Source organism: Corapipo altera, unplaced genomic scaffold (assembly GCF_003945725.1).
Source record: "Corapipo altera isolate COAL_440 unplaced genomic scaffold, ASM394572v1 1, whole genome shotgun sequence".
NCBI lineage: Eukaryota > Metazoa > Chordata > Aves > Passeriformes > Pipridae > Corapipo > Corapipo altera.
Window position 1 is genome coordinate 7,832,815 of NW_020884873.1, and position 20,335 is coordinate 7,853,149.

The following is a 20,335-nucleotide window of genomic DNA, read 5'->3' on the forward strand; positions in this document are numbered from 1 at the left end:
TAAAAAATATATATTTTATTTTCCTCTGCAGAGTAAAGTAAACATGACATACAAATTTACAGTGAGACTTGTCAACAAACACATGAGATCACGGATATTAGGCTGAGCATAAACTTTCTATTATATTCAATTTATTGCTCATGCAATAAAATTGTCATCAGATCAAATGGGATTTTATACTGCATCAGCTATAATACAATGCTATAAAATTACAATTTTACTGTTGTTCTCTTACTCTCTTGTGAGTTATGAAAATTAAAAAGTTACATACACCATCATGCTATGGCTTGCATAGTCTAACAAATAAGAAGGGTTTTAATCTGAGTAGTTTAGGGTTTATAATTAATTGATGATTATATGGCTGTTTTTCAGTGTGAAAAATATGTTTTGCTGCAGTAAGGACCTGAAATCTCTTAATGAAAATTTGATTGAATGGAATGTATGGAAAAAGCTCAAACACTGGTTCTCCAATTTTGTTTGGAATAAAAACTAGTAGACAAAAAGCAGTAATACAAAAAAGCCCTTTATGTACTCCAAGGTAGGGGAGAACCACAATAGCTAATGGAACTGCATTCACGTTCTAAAGGAGGCTTCAAAACACTGCCACTTTCCAACAAGTTCAGTTTATTTGTTCAGAGTTCAGGAAACCAAAAGCCGTTGGACTTCACTGCTCACGTTGGGGATGAGAGTACCCAGCTTTGGGTCTCTCTTCCTTGCCCAGTTTGCTTTCATTAGGTGTATTGAGAGGACATAAGCATAACAAGTGGCTTCCTAGGGCAGCACTGGGAGTGTTCTGACATGAAAATTAATCTGAGGGCATCATGCATTTTTTCGTAGTTCTTTCTCATAGTTTTCAACGTAAGCCATTTGCATTCATTCGTTTTAAAGTACCTTCTTGCTTGCAATTAATTGATATTAGACAATGTATTACAATGTATCCACACACCATTATTACAATGTGCTCTCCTTGTAGCTTATGAGATAGAGCATTTTAGAAGTCTATGCTGAATCAAAAAAGAGTAATATATTCATATATATTTCATTTAATTTGCTAAGAAGTACAAACTTTTTATATTCCACTGATGCTCAGAGACCTGTCAGGATTGAAGTGATGGTTGGTACTATACAGACGTGATCCTTGCCTCTGCAAAACCTAGAGATGTCTTTCACTTTTCATATATGGTAATCCTGGAAATATATACAAGCACTAGTAGATAGGTGAGCTGAACAGACTTTATCTCGACTGAGCCTTCTGTTTCTCATTTCTCTTGATCTGTTCCATTATGTGTATGTTCATTAGACGTGCTGTGTGACTGACATCTTTCACAATTAGTGCTCACGTATAATGAGATGCAATGCTGACAAGGACTCTCTTGTTTTCTATAGCTTCTCTGAAAGGCCTTTTCCTTCTTCCTTGGCACCGATCCATTAAAACCGTTGCACCATGTTCAGCTGATGGCTAGGACTGAAAATAATTTTCAGCCATTAAAAGGTTGCTCATGTATCATCAGCTCCACCTCTTGGATTAATTTGGTTTTTACAGATCCACTACACAGTTCATAGGGGAATTCGCTCTGGAAATGTAAAAAGTCCTGAGGCAGTGCCCTAATAAAAGCATCTGGCTCAATTCCTTTGTCCTGCAAGTTTAATGCTCAGTGCTTGATTACCAGTAAAGTTTAATTACAAATTATTTCACAAATAGTATGGGTTATATTGTCCTCTAGTGGCTCATATAGATAACTGCCCTGCTGATAAACTCCTTTTGCCTTGTGTTTTTAAATCCTCTCATATTCTTTTCATAGAAGTCCAAGTCACCTCAGAAGAGGCCAAATAAAAAGTTTGCATCTTACTGCCACTGTATTAGTACATCAAGCTCCCTCCTCTATAACTGCAGATGTTCTGCTAAAGAAATATGTATTTTAAATAGTTCAAAATAACAATAGAATTGTGAGAAGATAATGTATTTAATCAGAACATTTGATGAAAACAAATATATCCTTCTTACTAGCAGTAACAGATAATAAATTCAACATGAATTTTTTTAATAGGTTCAGGCCTAGTTCTTCCAGAAAATATATAGGGGTCTTATGTAAAGGAAATCAGAATAGCCCTCCAGCATGTCCTGTGGCTACTCACTTGAAAACCTCAATAATGCCAGGCTTTTGCTGAGTAACATGGAATCACCACCTTTCACAGGAAGCAGGGAGAGCACCAGAGCACTTTGCAGCATAATGCAGATGTTTGCAAATAGGAGAAGGAATCTGGAGCATGGAGAATAACTCCAGGGTGTTTGAAGTGACAAAATGCACATATTATATTACTTTGAAAAGGTGAGACCATATTCTGTAATGTGCTGAGTTTATCTGTGGCAGAGCAGTGGAATTACTTCCAGCACAGGCCTTGGCCCTGGCCATGGGAATTGTGGCAGGCAGCGGTCGGGCAGGCATGGCAGATGGGATGCTCCAGCTGGCGAACCTTCCTTTTTCCTACTGTTTCTTTCTTGATGAAATGCCTTGAGTAATGACAAATAAAGATTGCACTGCAAAGATAACTTCTCTGTGTGTAAGAATATTTAGAGAACCACAAGTGGTTCTTTTTATACCTCCAAGGTTATGTAGGAAGCAGCAGTTACGAGTGAAGAAGAAAGGTGGTTGCTCTCTTAAGGCAGTGGTGGTGCATTCCAGAAAGGTGGTAACTCATGTCTTCTGTTGCTGTTTGCAATAACAGGAGAGACAAAGGAGTACTCGGACCTTACAGAATTAATTTTCAAGGCTTTTTCAAAGTAGCATGCCTTGTACTCAATCAGGGAAATATTATATCAGGATTCTGTAAAAATTCTTTGTTCACATCCTCCATTTCTGGCCACCTTTTTCATTCATCCCGTTTAGAGTAATAGAGGGGTTTGAGTTGAGAAGGACCTTAAAAATCATCTAGTTCTGACTTCCTGCCATGGACAGGAACACCTTCCACTGGACCAGAGTGCTCAAAGCCACATCCAAACTGCCCTTTTGGAGAGGCCTTCTTTTCACTCAGCAATGTTGATAGCAGTTTGGATTATGAGCAGGACTGTCCTGGCTGGTGCTGGTGGTGAGCTCCCCCAAGGAGGTGCAGGCAGCATTGCTGGGAAAGGCTCACTGAACAGAGCTCCTCTGGACTCCTATCAGGAGGCTCCTTCTCCCAGGATTCCTGTCAGCATTGGAGAGATGTCAGACAGTTCATTCCCTGGGCTGATCGTCCTCCAAACACTGGGAGAGTTGCAGAGCAGCTTAATTATACTTGGCATTTGGTGTTGTCCACATAATGCCTCAGACTTGCACATGTAGCCCACCTAGCAAGAGTGAGTACTGCCACAGTTGGGGATGTGCTGGCAGAAAAAAAGCATTTAAAGGCAGCCTGGGGGTATAAAATGCCTTCACCTTGTGAAATCAGTTGTGCTGCTCCTCTTACATCACTCAGAGGTTTATTGGGCAGTGATAGATGCAGGAATATTTACACAGTTATTTTATCTACTGGTCTGTTACTCTTCTACCACTGGGGATCTTTTCAGCTGCCCTCAGATAGGAAATTAGGTACTTTCTTTATTTCTTCTTACTTAGCTGCCAGGAGGAGGGTGATGGGTTTTAGTTTTCTCTAAAGGAAAGGCTTCATTTTTAAAAAGACTTTGCATCAACGTCTCTTGCATCAACATATTTTTTTATGCTTTGCAAAGTTCTTCTCTGGGGTTTTGTAATTATTTATTTGACCTAGATGCTAAGCAAAGTTGTATTTATCCTTAATTCAGACTGTGGAGTTTTATCCTCTAAGTACCAAGATGGTGAGTTATGTGAATTGATCAGTTTAGAGCTCCCTGACTACAATTTCTGCTGTAATGATTTGTTAAACATTTATATTTTTTTTCCAGGTAGCTGTCAGGCCTGGTAGTTATCAGTGTGGAGGGGTTGCCCTCCCTCCACACTGGAATCTTTTACAGAAACCCATTATTGCTTCCCAGGTGTGCTCCTTCTGACATCCCAGCAGTGACAGGGCTCCATCCATAAAGTCTCTCCACCAGCTGTTGTGGCAATGCTCAGGATCCTCCTGCAGGCAGGAATGTGACTGATTACACCTATTTCTATTAATCAGACAAATGCAGGCTTCTCTTCAAAGCAAGGCGGGAGGTTGCTCCTGCCAACCGACTGTATCAGTCACTGTTCTCTTCCAGCTGTGTTAATTCCATCTTCCTGTAGCGCATTTTACATCGTGGTTATGCCAGCAAAGTCTTTCCTGAGTGACCTGACCCTTGATGTCAAACTCAGTCAGAGCTGGAATCTGATGGAAGCAGTTTTTGGTGAAACTGATCCCTCATGCCCTCTCTCGTAAGGCTACCTGGGCACTGTGTGGGCTAATGGGAGAAATAAAACTGTGACCTTCTGTGCTCTTGAGTGCTGAGTGTAATCCTGCTCAGCACAGGCATGTGTTTGTCAGGTTTTCTGACAAGTGCTTTCCAGCTGCCTGCCTGCCTGTGTGCCTCTGGAGTGCCTGCAGATACAAATGTGTGAGTGCACCTTGCTCCATAGCAGGTGTCTTTACAGGGTAGATGGCAGTACTCACCGCTTTTCTGCATGAATGTAGAAAGCATCCTTTGGTGGAAAACAGGTGGTAGTTTTATTTAAACCCCACTGCATTGTAGAGCAATGAAACCGATGAGATGCTAAAGCTTTTCTGTTTCGGTAAGCACCTAATCTTGAAACCGTTTTAATCAGACTTCATTATCAGATGTTCTCATTTCAGCATTGCCACCACCCACCTGAAATTATTGCTTGGCCTCAGATTAATAGGTGATACCATTTTGATATGCAACGTTAAATCATTTCTATTTGAGGATTAGTCTTTTCTTTGGTGTTTTCTAGAGATGGTGTTCATCATTAAAGTGCCTGTGCATGAATGGTGATGTACTTGTGTTTTCTTTTGTCAGAACAACGAAATGGTGGAACTACAGAGGATACGAATGAAGGATGAAATTCGAGAGTACAAGTTCCGAGAGGCGAGACTTCTGCAGGACTACACAGAGCTTGAAGAAGAAAACATCACTTTACAGAAGCTGGTGTCCACACTGAAACAGAATCAAGTAAGTATCAAAAGATTCAAGGCACTGTACTGTAAAGTGACACCATTTTCTCCAGTTTCCATAATGTGATACTGTAAAGCACTGATAGAAGTTTCGTTGTATGGTTTTTTCAGTTGGGTTTTTGCTGATCACTTACTCTAAGACAGTGTTACTTGCCATTTTTGAAATATAGGGAGGCCCTTAGCTCAGTTTTGAAAAGTTCTGGTGAAATATTTCATTGCAGAGCTATGTAATCACAGGGGAATTTTTAAAATAGATAGAATTGCATCTTTTTGCTTCCTGCTTTTGCTGTCCTCCTTCCCTGCACACTGAACTCCAGTGCCCGGTGGCAAAGTTCTACCCTCCATTTCCTCTTGGTTGATTTCCTGTACATTGTTTCCTCTTCTGAAGTGTGGAAGAGGGACAATAATCCTCTCCTCCTCTCCCCTTCCGTCCCCTCCCCTCTCTTTTCTTTTTTCTTTTCCCTTCTTTCCCCTTTCCCCTTCCCCTTTCCCTTTCTCTTCTTCTTTCCCTTCTTCTTTCTTTCTTTTCTTTTCCTGCCCCTTGGGTTTCCTGTGCTGGCATTGCTCTCTTGTCAGCCATGCCAACCCTCAAGTGTAGCAAGCTTCGAAAATAGGCAAAGGGATGTCAGGTGTTCCTGGATTTTCTTTTGTTTTCCTCATTTGCAGCTGATGGCAAACCAGCACTGTAATTCTCACTGCACTTCTGTTATGGAACCACAATAAACAACAGCCCCATTGCATCCAGGCATAAGCAGTCATGGGGTCTGTTCCCTCCTTCTTACAAAAGCACACTTGCTTTCCTGCTGGCTGTGTATGGACCGTGAAGAAAGCAATCAAGAACACAGTTGTCCTTTAAACTGTACAGAAGAGATTTGGTCTCGCATCAGAAGAGTTAACTTGCTGTGATCAGTATTTAAATGTCCAAGTTGGATGATTTCAGTGTTTTAGACACTGTCCAGAGCAGCATCACATTGCACTTCATAGCACCATTTCCTTACCTGCTCAGAGGGTAACAGCACTGCACTGCAGCCCCTGGCTTATGTCCTAACCTGTGCCCAGTGCAGTCAGGGCTTTTATCAAAGAGCCAGCCCTGTCACAGTTTCCAGTGGCAGCCTGGGAACAAAGCTGCCTTATTCCTGCAGGAATCAGCAGTGCCATTTCAGCTCCCTTTTACTGCTGCTTTACTGCTCTAGCACAAATGCAATGGAAACAGTTAAAACAACAGAGCTGTGCTGCAGGGAATACACAGGTAATAGAAACAGGCACATAATTTCCTTATTTATGAAGATGCCTAGGCTTTCACACTCCTGCAGCTGAATTTATAGCAGATCATCTTTGTGTCAGAGTTATTTACCTAGCCAGCAAATTCCCCCTTTGAGGCATGGATTTTTTTTCCTCACCAACCTCATAGGAGACATTTTCACATTATCAGGAAATAAAAGACTCCTTTATGGACTGTTCTCGTTTTCCCCAAAATAAAATCTGTTTGCAAGTGTTTGTATTTGTCAGAATATTTCATTCTTACTGAAACTGAATGCCAGCAGTCTGGGGAGAAAAAGCATTGCCATATACTGAATAACTTTAAAAATCAGTCATTTTGCATCACATATCCCTGCACTTGTGACTCCTAAAATAACTTTGATCTACAAGATAAAATTTTAAGAGCATTTTATACTTTAATGCTTGAATTTACAAACCCATATGTTATAAGTCTTGGTGCTAAAATGTCGTTATCTACATTGGGGGTTTTTTGTAGCTTTTTTAAGCAAGAGTCTATGATAAGAATTGAAAAAGTATTGGTGGTTTTGTTGGGTTTGGCTTTTTTCTAATATCCTTAAGTTATAAACATAGCTATTTGATTGTATTTCGTAATTTTTCAGATGTACATGTCCCTCCAGTCAGAAAAGATATCAGGTTGCTAAATGGAGATTTTCCTTTTGTCTTTAATGGAATTTATGGATTTTCCTTTTGTCTTTAAGAATCCCCAGTACGACTTTGGAACTTCCTTTGTTGTTTGATGTTTCCACTTTCTGAATTTGAAGATTGGCACTTTGGTTTTTAAGTTTGTCTTTCCAGAGGTTTGCGAATGCAAAACTTTTGACAGGTTGATAAATATTCTACTCCAATAAGAATGGTGGATTTTCTTATTTTTGCCAGAATCTTGTTTTAGTTTGTTAAAATATACAGATATGTAAAATAAAATAATACTCTAGACAATGTCTTAAGATTGTAGATAGTAATGCATACTACTGCATTTGAATTATAAAAGCCTCAACTGTAAAAATGAAATCATGAAAATTCAGCATTTCTTTTTCCCTTTCACCAAGCTATAGCAGGAGAGTTGATCAAGCATGGACATGGACCTTTACAAACAAAAGTCTTCCTTTTCATTGCTGTGGGATTTTCCAACAGTGAAAAAGAAGATGAGGAAGGACATTATTCTTCAGTGGGGATCTCCTGCACTGTCTAGATATTTCTGATCAGCTGGTTTCAAACTAGACTGGGTTTTTCCAGGCTTGGTTTCTTGTGAGGTGAAATAGAGAGAACTGCATAAAGATGGGAGGTGCTTTAAAGAGAGAAGCTGTTGTTTTCCTCGGCCCACAGTGCCCATAAATACCTTGATAAAATACCTTGTCTCAGTGTGAGGCAGGGAGCCTGTCCTCTGAGAAGGAGAAAGACCAGCAAGTCCCTCCAGTGCTAGTGAGGCCGCACCAGGTCACTGGGACACACTTCAGGCAGTGTGGGTGGAGCAACAGGTTGCCACATGCTCCAGAATGGCATCCATACTCGAAGTTTAAGGGCTGTGGGGGGCTGAATGAGCTGTTCACTACATTTTTCTGGTAGTTTAAAAATCTCTAACAATTTTGGGCCATCTTAAACTGATTGTATGAATAGTTTGCTGTTTAATTTTTAAAATTAAATGCTTCTGGAATAATGGAAACCCTTGTAAAATACAGAGAGGAGAGTTGAGGCTTTTCTACTGGTTTTGTACCCTCCATCCATATTTTGAAAACTAAGACATCAAGATACTTGTGAGTGTTTAAGATACTTGAGAATGTCTCTACCTGAGTGACTTTATATCTAGTAAGAATTTAGATATGAAGTCATCTTCAGAATACTTGCAAATTGTAAACCACGTGAGATCTATACATGCCATGATATATCAACATTGCTTAGGGCAATTCATAGTAAATCTGTGGCTACCAGGACATGTGCTATTAAACATCCATCTTTCCATGAAGTACATTGTTTATTATAAATTACTTAGAAAGAGGTGTCATATTTCTTGATTCTTACATGCTGAAAAAGTGAGCACTGCAGTATTTGACAGAGTGAACTCCTCTTGCATTTTTTTGTTCAGTCAGTTCTTTGCAGCTGCAGGCAATGTCTGGTATTTCAAACTATAGTAGTTTGAAATATTTCAGTAGGGCTGATAAATGGCAGGTTTTCATGACTCAAGTTTTAGTATTATGAATGTTCTTTGTCTTGTCTAATTCAGGTTGAATATGAAGGCTTAAAGCATGAGATTAAACGATTTGAGGAGGAGACAGTGTTACTTAATAGCCAGCTAGAAGATGCCATCCGGCTGAAGGAGATTGCTGAACATCAGCTGGAGGAAGCTCTGGAAACTTTAAAAAATGAAAGAGAGCAAAAGAACAATCTGAGGAAGGAACTCTCCCAGTATATCAACCTCAATGATAGTATGTATAATAACCATATTAATATATCAGTAGATGGATTGAAGTTTTCAGAGGACGGGGGAGAGCCCAACAATGACGACAAAATGAACGGACACATCCACGGGTCTCTCGTGAAACTCAACGGTGACTACCGAACTCCCACGAGTAGGAAAGGAGAATCTCTGCACCCCGTCTCTGACCTCTTCAGTGAGCTCAACATATCAGAAATACAGAAACTGAAGCAGCAGCTCATGCAGGTAAGAGCTGAATTTAATGTCCTGAAGTGTTTAGACACACGTCCTATGAACCCTAGTGCCAGTTTTAGAATGATTATTCCCAGTGATGTTCTTGACCACGTGTGCTTTTTTCAGACTTCTACTTTGGTGGTTTTATTATATCCAGGTTTTGCTAGAAATATTCCTAGTAAACACAGTATCTATCTGCAAAAAAGTCAGTGTGATCCGAGTAGATATTTAGTGCAAAGAGCAGAAAGGGACCTAGTTGCTGGGTTTGCAGAAGGTTAGATTCTTTTTTTTCCTGCTTTGATAGTGGCAGATGTCCCTGAAATTGCAAGTGGAATAAAATACTCTTCAATATGACCAAACCTTTCTGGAAAAAACCCCGCTAAAATACAGGCAGGCTTGGTTTTATGCTCCCTTGCAAGTCAGAGGGAGTTTTTGCCATTAAATTCAGCTTGAACAAGGTTTGGCATAATGTCAAGGGAGAACAAAAGGAGAGGAGCACTCCTCTTAATAGCCGTGCCCAGGGAGAGCATGTGGCGTGTGAGATGTCACAGAGCGCCCTTGTCCGTGCTGGCAGTGCCGGCGGATGCACAGGCTGCAGGGGGTGCCTTGGGGACCGTACAGCCAGTGTTTGTTCTCTGTGCATCCAAGCCCAGCCCAGGCACAACCAGAATAGGAGCCTGGGATGCAAGCCAGAGAAAAACTCAAGCTGCCAGCCCCGATGTTGACATCATCTTAGAAGGGGTACAGTGCCACACAGAGAAAGGGTCCTGCTGCCCGAGCTGTTGAGCATCTTGTCTGCCACAAGAGCTTGAAAGATTTTGGCACTCTCAAGGAAACATGCAGCATTTTCTAACTTCAGGCTTCTAAATAGTGCCTCTTCTAAAGAGAAGAGTAATTGTGAACCCCTGACTGCTTAAAATGTAAAAGGTGATTTGGAAGTAAAGTAGAGCAAACCCAGTTTTCAGTGCTTGCTGGAGAACAATAAATCCCTATGTCATCTGTCCTATTTGCTGAAGAGTTAATTGTTTTATTTACTTCATTGCCAAACTCACTGTGGGAAGTTTTGATCGAGCTGTGACATGGCGAACACTGATGACATCTAGTGCTTTGCAGAAATAACTTTGGTGCAAACCATACATAATTTAAATGGGAAAGCTTGAAATTTAGAATTTTATATAAGCGAAAAATTCTGTCAAAATTTTCCAGTATCAAAATGTACAGTGTGTATGTTTTGTGTATGTATGCATATATACAAATAAGCATGTGTAAGTACATATACATGTATCTCTATAATATGTGCACATATGCATTATATGTAGCTTCTAATTTTGTTCCGAAATATGTTAAAAATTTTGAAAACACAGTTTCAAAGGAAGTGCTTTGAAATGTTCATATTTTAGAATACAGTGTAAGCATTTTAAACCATAATTTATAATGAAGTTTATGCAATATAAATTTGGAGTGAAAGCTTCTCAGAAATGAAAAAAAAAAAAGAAAGAAAGGACTGATTTGGTTATGCTTTGTCTTGATTGTACTAAATTAAATATTGAGCTTGATGAATCAGCAGATTTCTACTTGAAAGATCTCAGAATTGGTGTAATCTTCTCTGACTTAAAAACTTATTTATTTTACATCTCTTAAACAAAGAGACAACCTTCTGACAGTCACTAGCCACAGACTTAGGACTCCAGAAAATAAATATAGCCATTTTGGTCATAACATTTTTTGGTGCTGGGCTCCAGTACATCCATGCCAATAGTCACCACCATTGCTTGGCATTCTCATCCTGTTGAAAGATTATGGTTTAAAAAGAAAGATTAGACCTAGGTGAAAGCCTGATTTCTTTAGATACTGAAAAGACTGAGTGCAAACCGCTGGTGTGTACTTTGTGAAAGGTGGTCATCTTCACTGTTGAGCTGCATCAGCTCACCTTGGGTCATTCAAATTAAACGTGAAAAATTCCTCCAGAAGTTTTTCTTATAGATGGGAGACTTAAATGGGTTCAAGTAATTAAAAAAAATCTAGATTTTTTTTTTTCTCCTCTACAATGTCTTTGCCATGTGGTGTTCATTCAGCCATATCTCAGTATTTGGTACATGCTCCTCTTGTTTTGTCCGAAGAGGCTGTACTATGACAGAGTTCCTGAAAGAACTGACCTTTTTTTGGGAACTATTTTTATGTCTATAGGACAGCAAGTTCAATTTTTTTGAGAGAAGCAAACTTCAGATTTGCCATTTTGTAAGTGTGTGTGGCAAATTTTTTTAGGTCCCCAATCTCATAAGAGAGCCTTCACTAGAACAATTAGTATGACAGATATAATTCCTTCTGCAGCTTTAGGTTGCTGCTGCTGCTTCATGAGCTGTTCTGGTCTCTAGGAGATATCTATTTGCAACTATTCCCTTTCCGTATTTTATATCCTCAATGTAACTGTCTTGCTGAAAATTCTCATATTCTGAGATTTTTCTCAGAATAGCTCAAGGCTTTCTGGTCTCCCTTCATGTTTTTGTCCAGTGCCTAGGACTCCTCTCTTCTTTCTGTAATCATGCTTTCCCTGTTCCTGAGGCCAACACTGTATTTGGAAAACTTACCTTAAGTTCTGTTAAGAAAGGAAATTAAAAAAACCTTCATGCAGCCCAGTCTCTGACATTCCTCTTCAGCTGCCTTGTAATCTCTGGCAAATATGATATGGCTGAGATTCAGGGTTCTTAAGCTGAGTTCTCTTGTTTGTTCCAGACTCCTCTAGGAATTGTTCACTGAAATTCTGATGTTATAAAAATAAAAAATAAAAAAAAAGGTGGGTAAAATTGGTTTCCATAATTGCAAACTATAGAGCAAATAGGGAAGAAAATCTCCTTAAACTGAAATCTTTAAAGGGGAGAATGCATTGCAAAATAAGTACAGCTACTTTTGAATTGCTTTTATTTTAATTTTAAGATTATAAGAAGCCTTTTTGCAGCTACCAGTTTCAATACCAAAAAACCCTCCCAGCAACTGGACTGAAAAATAACTGCAATTCCTATAAGTTTGCTGTGGTGGAAATAGGAGTATAGTGTGGTTTAGAAAACGAAATATCATTACCATACTTGGGAACAGCAGAATCATTAATATTCAAAAGGTATGCTCAGGGCTGAGCTGGAACTTTGGGTTTTTTTCCCTGGGAAATGGGAGCACGCATTTAAAATTTTAAATGGAAGCAGATTAGCTTCTATTACTGGGCCAGAATGAATAACATGTATGTATTCATGTATTTCCTTTTGCCTATTGTCCAAGTTGATATATGGGTTTTAAAAGTCACATGTTTTCTCTGGGAAGAATCCTTTCTATTTGAAAGTAGTATGTTTCCAGAACACATTTATGTTCAGTAGAGAAATTATCATCAGGATCCAAATTAACTCAGTTACAATTTTTCTTCATGATAGAGTATGATGGCTGAGAGCAGTAATCCTGCAGGATCAATTCTGTCTGATTAATTTAAGCGGGCATGGAAGCACTGTGCTGCCTTAACACCCAGTTGTTATCTCAAGGGAAAGGCTCTCTGGCTCTGTAAGCTCTGTATTTATTTTTACACCAGTGCAATCTACAGTAAATTACCTACTTTGGCGTGAACATACCCACAGTGGACCTATACACTTTATTAAGCCAACTGGCTTTGGTGTGTTCTTTATTATCCGTACAGTTTCTCACTATAAGGTGAGATGGTCCTTTAAATTAGCCAAAACACAGATTTTTCGTGAATATGCATCGCTCACCTTACCAGCCTGAAGGAATAAATACCTTTGTTATCTGATGAGGGTAATGTATCTAACACTGAAGCCTTCAGGCAACTCAGTGGAAAAGAACCCAGGAAAACTAGGGAAGAGATTTCTGCTGGGTTAATCTCTGAGGTTTCCCAGGACAGATCTGACCAAGAGATCTGTAGGAAGTGGTCACATTTTAAGAAGATGCACTTGGCAAAAGCAAATTTTGCCGTATTTTGGATTTTCTCCACAAGAGTGGACTGACTCTTGTCAGTGGTGGGGGCTGAGCAACAGTGAGGGTGAGAGGCACACGGGGACAGCGACAGGGGAACAACAAATAGAGAAGGGTACCAAAATACTGGTGGTTCTTGGCTGTCTTTTTCTGCATAGACTATGTAGTGCCAAAAATGGAACACCTTATATCTAAAGAGATAGATTCTTCCTGATTCATGAAATAATAATGTGGTTTGGCCCTGGTTTGTAAATTCTTAAGTCGTCAGTCCCCTGTTCACAAAAAAACTAGGCTGATTTTTTTGGATGGTTTTGACATGGCTTCTATTTTTATTCATACAGTTTCTGCCTGCAGTTGATTTCAGATTCTAATGGAGGCCATGTTTTGAAAGCCTGTCTGTAAAACCAAGGGATCACCATATGCTTTAATGTCTCAGTACTTCTGAGCAGCAGCCACTGCTCAAAAGCCTAGTTTTGAGAAAACAGGAGCCTGAATCACTGCTTGGAACATTTTTTGAGATGGCATTAATACCCTCTCAGTTTCTAAAAGGCTTTTCTTTTCCTTTACTAAGATTCATGGTGGCTAATTTGACTCTCTTCCAAACTACTGATGGGGAAGGAAAGGTTTGGTGGTTTTTTTTTAAAACAAGGTTCTTTTCAGAACTGAAAGCTTTTAATTCTCAGAATTAGTAATTCCACCGCTCATAAAGGGAATGTGGAGAATGCCATTTTCACTGCATGTATAAACACAGGGCTGAGATACTGCAGCCGCAGCGAAAGAGCAGTAAACTTGATAGGCAAAAACCATGAAAGCAAATAGGATTCTATGTCCATATGCCTTCCTCTGCTTCCCAATTCACAGCTCAGAACAGGACAAAGGCACAGGAGAAAAGTTGGGACATTACACTTAAAACTTGAAATGTGAGTCTTTCAAGGGTGTTATCAGGAGTAGCGAATATGTGAGCAGACCAAACTTGCAAGTTTGTCTTGTTCACTTACTTTAGGATGCTGTGCATTAAAACTTCTAGTGGTGTCCTCCGTGACCTCTTCTCTTGTTCAACATCCACATTTATATGTGGATATTCAGAAAGGAATTTACTAGGTCAGAACCAGTGGGTTGTTAGTGATACCACAAGTTTTGCTTTTTCTGGTTTGGCCTTAAACAGATGGATTTCACTTAAAGTTAAGTGGCTGGGGATGGGGAGTCCTGGCAGTTGCACATGCTCAGTCTCCTGATCCGTGTTACATTTCCACACTGCAGGTTATTTAATCTGTGGAAATGTACACAGCTATTTGTTTACTGTATTTACCACAATGAAAGTTTGCAACAGCTCAAAGATATAAATGAATATTGTGAAGAATTGGTAGAACTATTAATGGGAAATGTAAATTCAAACTCTATTGAGAAATGTGTGTGTACCAGTAGAATGGTTTATAGTTGACAGTGATGCAGTTCCTCTGTTCAGGGAACATATGTCCTAATAAATCACTCAGTGCTTAGTAATTCTTCAGTGGGCATCATGTAAAATTGTGACCTAGTGATATTGCAAATTGTAACAGAGGCTGGGACTTCCCAAACCTCTGAGAGTTACATGGATCTATGCCTTAATTTTGTGGTTTAGGTGTATATGGCTAAAATCTCTTGAAAGCACTCAGATTGTTTACACCTTGTGGGAATGGAAGAAATTAGTGTGATTTCAGGGCTTGGTATTCAGCATGGGTAGGATGAGATCCTGGGTTTCTTACTTTGCCTCTGTTGCAGGTGGAGCGAGAGAAGGCCATTCTCCTGGCCAACCTTCAGGAGTCTCAGACCCAGCTGGAGCACACCAAGGGAGCCCTGACAGAGCAACATGAGCGAGTCCACAGGCTCACGGAGCATGTCAATGCCATGAGGGGACTGCAGAGCAACAAGGAGCTGAAAGCTGAGCTCGACTGTGAGAAGGGCCGAGACCCCGGCGAGGAAGCACACGACTATGAAGTGGACATCAATGGCTTGGAGATCCTAGAATGTAAATACAAAGTAGCTGTTACTGAGGTGATAGACCTTAAAGCAGAAATCAAAGCCTTAAAGGAGAAATATAACAAGTACGTGGAAAACTACACTGAAGAGAAGGCCAAGTATGAGAGCAGAATCCAGACATATGACGAGCAGGTGACAAGCCTGGAGAAGTCGACCAAGGAAAGCCAGGAAAAAATGGTCCACATGGAAAAGGAGTTACAAAGGATGACAAGCGTAGCAAACGAAAACCACAATACCCTCAACACTGCCCAGGACGAGTTGGTGACATTTAGCGAGGAGCTGGCTCAGCTCTACCATCACGTCTGCCTGTGCAACAATGAGACACCAAACAGGGTCATGTTGGACTATTACAGGCAAAGCAGAGTCACCCGCAGTGGGAGCCTGAAAGGACCGGACGACCCTCGAGGTCTCCTTTCCCCACGACTTGCCAGACGGGGGGTGGCATCACCCGTAGAAGCCAGGACCCCGACCGAGCAGGTGACTAAGGAAACCCCAGAGCCCGGCAAGGAACAGAGCCCAACAAAAACACCTACCATTTCTCCTGTCATCACAGCCCCTCCTTCCTCCCCCGTCTCTGACACCAGTGACATCCGCAAGGAGCCTATGAACATCTACAACCTCAATGCCATAATAAGGGACCAAATCAAGCACTTGCAGAAGGCTGTGGATCGGTCGCTGCAGCTGTCGCGCCAGCGGGCTGCGGCTCGGGAGCTGGCGCCCATGATCGATAAGGACAAGGAGGCCTTAATGGAAGAGATACTGAAACTGAAATCACTCCTGAGTACAAAGCGAGAGCAGATCGCGACCCTGAGAGCAGTGCTGAAAGCCAACAAGCAGGTAAGGTGTTCATAAAACAGCCAGAAAAGTGTTATTTACACGGGTCACTTACAAGCTCTCCCAGGAGTATTTTGGGGGTGAGGTTTTACTCACAGCCTCTCACTCGATCAGGGCAAGGGCAGACCTTTGTCCCCTCCCTCCTCGCCTCCTCTTTAAGCACTTTAGCTCTGCTTTTCTCATCGGAATGCAAGAGGCTGCATCATTGTTCCAGGTTGCCTGTGCCTTTTCTCATCTAAAAAGTGCAGTGATCACCACATGGGGGCATGAATCGTGGTTAACAGCTTGGCATGCTATTAGCTGATGACAGTGATGGGATGCTGAAATTCCCAATAGTCAGCTATTCTGAAGTTACAATTTTGAGTTTAATTGATTGTTGCATCTGTAACTGCATTTCTAGAGTACTGGGGATTTTTAAATTGCAGCAATATTTCAACATGCGTTGAGTCTTTTATAGCATTTCCCCCCCTCTGATACAACGCATGTTAAATATTAACTCAAGTAATTAAATACCATCTCTAGCTAAGCAATAATAGCTCTGAGCAATTATATGTGGGTTTTCCATGTAATTAAAACGTAATTAAGATGGAATTTATGTATATGGGTTTAGATTATGTGATTCCAAATTAAAGATTTTTCCCATTAGCATACAGCTATCATTTATTTTTTGCTACTGCCAGAAAATCTAGCTCAGTCTCACTCTTTTATTGCTGTCAGAAATAAAGCATTATCCTAAGGCGTGCTCACTGAAATGGGAAAGATAGATTTGCTGACAAAGGAGCTGCTATTAACTGAAGTTTTATTTATTGGATAGCAGCATAGATATTGGTAACTGTACAACTGGCCACAGAAACTTGCAATCTGTTCATGCAAACCTAATAACAACTTCCCCAAACTTCCAAGTTAAAAGACATAATAATATAAAGGGAAGGAGAAATTTAGAGTGGGGAGAGTGATTTATTATGTGCCAGCCTCAAGTGGTGGGTGTATCCCAAGACTCAGAGTACATCTCATGTTCAAAAAACCATAAGTTAAGATTCATCCATTTGAGCTCTTCCCCTTCAAAAGAATAAGTTTCTAAGCAGCAATAGGCTGGGGATACTTTTCCCTTGTGGATTTCAGTTTAGATGAGCCTACAGAGGACATCTGGTTCAGTTTTTCGTTTTCTCTGTAACCACAAGAGCTATTCTTTAAAAGAAAAAAAATAAACTCCTTCCCTGAGTCATGGTGAAGCTGACGTTAATATGAAATTTTCATCCCTTACACAGCGTGGTAAGACACTGCTGGTGCCAAATGTAGCAGTGCAGAGCTGCAGGAATTCCTTTCAAAGAGATAACCTGGCTCGTCTTCAGCCTCCAGAGCGACCACATCTCATCTCATTGTGCTCTGTAGCAATACTATTACAAAACACTTGTATTTGTTGGCACTCCAGACAGAGACACTTTAGGTGAAGCTTTTTTAGTTGAAGTGATATGGGAAAGGAGGATGAGCACAGCCAGATGTACTGTAAAAATGGCAAGACCTGGCCTTCCTAGAGCATCTCACCATTCAGATCTGGGCAGGGGGGTGAAGACCAGCAGCAGACCCTGGGTCTGATATTTTGGACTGTACTTAAGTAGTGAAAAAACACCCTTAACTGGGGAAGCACAGGTGCTATCTAGTTACCACCAGTAATACTGTCAAATAAGCATTTTAGTCTTAGGCTGGGGTTTAAAAAGACTACACAAAACTCTGTAATATGAAAAAAGAGCAAGATTTGCTCTAAGAAGCTGCAAACCTAAGACTGGGAAAATGGATTATTAAATCTATTAAATCAATTACTCAAGAAAGCAAAGCACAAAGATCTGGCTTGTTTACCTTGTCTTGATTTATGTGTCCATTTATTTGTAACCATACTTACCATGTCAGCACCAGATTGGTGGAGCAAACATTAACAAGTAGCATAAATAAGGAAATAATATCAAATTAATGATGCAATAACTTTTGGGACCAGTTCAATAATGGGTTTGATTTCGATTTCTAATAGCAATGAGAAAGCAAAGCTGGCTATGATGGGAATTTAATATCCTGAAGTTCTGATGGAGAACTGATTGGTTGTTTTCATTGGTAAATAATTTTATGAGAAGGAGTCAGCATGATTTTCACAACTGCATTAGCAGTAACTATGGTGTCTTCAGCTTCCATAACTGAGATGCTCGTAAAAGTCCTTCAGAAAAAATAACTTGATAACCCAGACATACAGAACCTTATCTATAAACAAATGCCCTGATATTATATAGAAAGAATACAGTAGAATTTCTTTGGGGAAGTGAGGCTCAGTGAAAAAAACCAGTACCATGTACAATTTTAGCACTAAAATAACAGGCTAGTTTTTTGCTTTCTTGTATGAAAAAAAAGAGCACTTACCACTGTAGGATTTAATATTCATTCAGCAACAATTTTTTCAGTTGGTCTGCTTCTCATAATGCTGATGTAAAGTAAATGGGATACTAAGTCATCTTAGAAAACAAGATTTGTTCATGGATTTCAGGATGAAGATGGCAACCTTTAGGCAGCAGAGTTTAGGCAAACATCTTTTCTTTAAGGATAAAGCAGTGGGATGAAAAGGATGCTGTTAGTTTTGGAAGTGCTTGGGGTCCTGGGGCTGGGCTGTCATCACCTTAGCCTATGCAGCTCCATGGCTGGGTTTTGGGGACGGGGAGGGGGGTGCGCCAGCAATCTTTTCATTTTTAGTGTTTCACATCCTGCTAGAGTCCAGGTGTTGGAGCTTTCTGCTCCCTCCCAGCCTTGCTGTCAATTCTAGGTGACTTCTCCTGCTCTGCAAACACTATATACACTGCGAGCCATTAATCTGTGTCTGCAGGCAGCTCCCTGAGAGGCTGAGTAGTCATTTGCCCAGTTCCTCAGCATGACTGTTCTGACAAGAGTGTTGTTAGCACCTCTGCTGTCTTATTGCATTATTTACTTCAGTGAAGAGTATTCATGCATTTTTTTCTGTGTTTTCATCTTTTTTCTTGTGCTCCCCATTTCCTCGTTTGTTGATCAGAGGTTGCATTTTTATGTGGAACAAAGGTCTCTGATTTTTCTGGTAGAATTTTGGCCTTAACCACAGCTTGAAACCAAGTGCTTCAGAAAGGGCTGTTAAAATCAGAGCCAGGTCCTGGGCATCTGGTTCCTTCTGGCACCCACCACTTGGAGATGCAGGCTCTTGTTTGCCCCATCCTTCCTTTCTGAGCACTCTCTGAATGCACCATTCTAGATTATCTAAATCTAGAATTATCCCACAGAACCGGTTTCAGGCACAGTCGTACATATATGGCTCAATGGGTACAATTTTGGAGATTGGCTGAGGTGGGGAACAAATAGAAATAATTTCAGCAATAGCTGAAAGAAGAGTAGCATGAAGCTGTGGCTCCAGTTCATTTTGTCCCTGTTGGTCTTGGCACATTCCAACAGTCCAGCTGAGGTGACCAGACACATAAGTGTCTCTGTAAGACGGAAGATGAGTTCCTCTTCTACCCTCAGCCCCACTCCCCATCACACATTCTGGCTTCAGGGTGATTCAGGCAGGTTTTCTGCCTCTTCAGGCTCCTTAAACTGGCTCACAGTAAGCACATAAAAAACCCCAGCAGGTGTGCAAAGGGTAGGGATGGGGAAAAACTGGGTAATTACTCTTCTGGTGGCAGCTAGCCAATATAGATTGACTTAGCTGCATTGTGAAATGGCAGCCTCTGAGCTGAGGAGTCTGACAGAAATTGGCTTCAGTCAGGATCCAGATCCCAAACCCATGAGCTGTGGGTAACCTGAGCATCTGCACTGTCTGGTGCCCACTGGCTCTTACAAGGACTTCCTCAACTTCTCATCTGGCCCTGGCTGCAGGTTTCCAGCAGAAGCTTCCTCAGCTTCCCCCTTCTTTCTCTTGCTGTAAACTCAAATTTTCTGTTAGTTTTGTTTGCTCCTCTAGCAGAGTACTTGTGCCCATTTGTTCTTTACTTCAGAGGCTTTCAGAAGGGGGACCCTTGACAGCCTGCACAGGGCTGTGCTCAAAAGCTTGGCTGGTGCTTGGAGAGCCATGAGACACTTTCCATAAGATTTTAAATTTATGCTTTGTTTTCTATATGTTGTTTTATGGGAAAATTTAAAAGGAAGGAAAAAAGGTTTGAAGATTTGATGCAGTCCTTCCTCTGTTACTTTTATTCACCAAGTAAATTATATTTCAAAGTTATTTTTCATCCTGTAGTGTTATATGTCCATTTAACTTACCCTGACATTCAGACTAAAATGTAGGGATCACGATCTGTCTGATCATTTTGCACAGTTTCAGTGATGTGTAAATTACTGGGTTTACATGGAATATGTAATCCTGCTGCTGAAATAATGGAACAGTTAAAAAAAATATAAATAAGACTAGCATTAGGTGGTACATGTCTTTAACTCATTTTCATTCCTAAACAACAGCAAAAAAATCTTTAAGTGAAT

At 40.5% G+C, this 20,335-nt stretch overlaps 1 protein-coding gene across 5 annotated transcripts in view; it reads left to right on the forward strand.

Moving 5' to 3' along the window:
- The window catches only part of BICD1 (BICD cargo adaptor 1), a 172,139-nt gene that overhangs the window by 116,327 nt on the left and 35,477 nt on the right, over nt 1-20,335 (forward strand). For all 5 annotated transcript variants that reach the window (XM_027659734.1, XM_027659694.1, XM_027659713.1 and 2 more), the window contains exons 3-5: nt 4,955-5,107; nt 8,609-9,046; nt 14,765-15,859. In XM_027659734.1, coding sequence (XP_027515535.1) covers nt 4,955-5,107; nt 8,609-9,046; nt 14,765-15,859 — 1,686 coding nt within the window. The remainder of the gene's footprint in view (nt 1-4,954; nt 5,108-8,608; nt 9,047-14,764; nt 15,860-20,335) is intronic.